The sequence below is a fragment of the Microtus ochrogaster genome, chromosome 8, assembly GCF_000317375.1.
Source record: "Microtus ochrogaster isolate Prairie Vole_2 chromosome 8, MicOch1.0, whole genome shotgun sequence".
Taxonomy (NCBI): Eukaryota; Metazoa; Chordata; class Mammalia; order Rodentia; family Cricetidae; genus Microtus; species Microtus ochrogaster.
This window is the reverse complement of record NC_022015.1, coordinates 85,111,750-85,112,913: the sequence shown is the minus strand read 5'-3', so window position 1 is coordinate 85,112,913 and position 1,164 is coordinate 85,111,750. Positions and strand designations below refer to the sequence as shown.

At 44.4% G+C, this 1,164-nt stretch overlaps 1 protein-coding gene across 1 annotated transcript in view; it reads right to left on the bottom strand.

Annotated features, from left to right (window-relative positions):
- The window catches only part of Atrnl1 (attractin like 1), a 558,188-nt gene that overhangs the window by 450,163 nt on the left and 106,861 nt on the right, over positions 1-1,164 (bottom strand). The window contains exon 16 of the mRNA XM_005352541.3: positions 420-633. Within this exon, the coding sequence (XP_005352598.1) occupies positions 420-633 (214 nt within the window). The remainder of the gene's footprint in view (positions 1-419; positions 634-1,164) is intronic.

Here is a 1,164-nt window from a genome sequence, read left to right as displayed (position 1 = left end):
CTCACAGCCATCTGAAACTCCAGTTCCAGGGGCTTGGACCCTCTCTACTGACATCCACACAGGCTCACAGCCATCTGAAACTCCAGTTCCAGGGGATTGGACCCTCTCTACTGACCTCCACAGGTATGCATATGGTACACAGACATATATGCAAGCAAAACACTTATCCACAAAGCAGAGTAAATAAATTATTAAAATGTTTGTAAAAGTATAAGAAAATTTTAAGAAAATATGCAAAATTAAACATTTCCCCATTACAACTTAATGCTAAGCTCAGTAAAAAAAAACAACTTGGGTATAGAAATAAACATTGGTGTGAGGGATGAATATTACAAAAGGCTCAACAAGTCCCCGCACTCTGGAGAGGGAGCCTGGGCAGCAGTCTGAAGAGAACACAGAAGGCGGGTGCAGTTACTTACCAACGGGCTTTTCACAGACGAGGCCATCCGCCATAGACGTACAAGGGTTTGCTTTCAGTCCTGCCACTGCAGCCCTCTCTAGATAAGCACAGAATCCGGAATCATTTGGTTCTCCAGGAAGCCACTGCAGCGTTGTGTTTGTAAAGGGAGACATGTCCTCCCATCCCCAGTAGGAAATGTTGATCTTGCGTAAGCCTACCCATGGTGACACTTTCTGTGAACAACAGGACACAGGCATGGAAAGTGTCAGAAGTAAGACTACTACACAACACTGCCCAACCAGCAGGTCACTATCATTAAATACACATGTGAGGACCCTAAAGCTACCTTCCTAATCCCTTTTACTTCCTATAGAGATTTCAGGATCATCTAGAGGAAGACATAGATCACAGGACTGTTTTGAGAGCACTGGACTTTCAGCTTAGCTATAGCTTGGATGATTAATTGTTTTCAGCCCTTGCTTATTTTTCCGCTCCTATAAAATGGGGATGTAGACTGTCCTTAACCCCTGCATCCAGGAGGCAAAGGCAGGCTGGTCATCATAGAGAGGTCCAGGCCAGCCATGGGTGCACAGCGAAATCCTACCTCAGATAGATGATTGATAGATAGATAGAGAGATAGATAGATAGATAGATAGATAGATAGATAGATAGATAGATAGACAGACAGACAGACAGACTGGTCATCATAGAGAGGTCCAGGCCAGCCATGGGTGCACAGCGAAATCCTACCTCAGATAGATGAT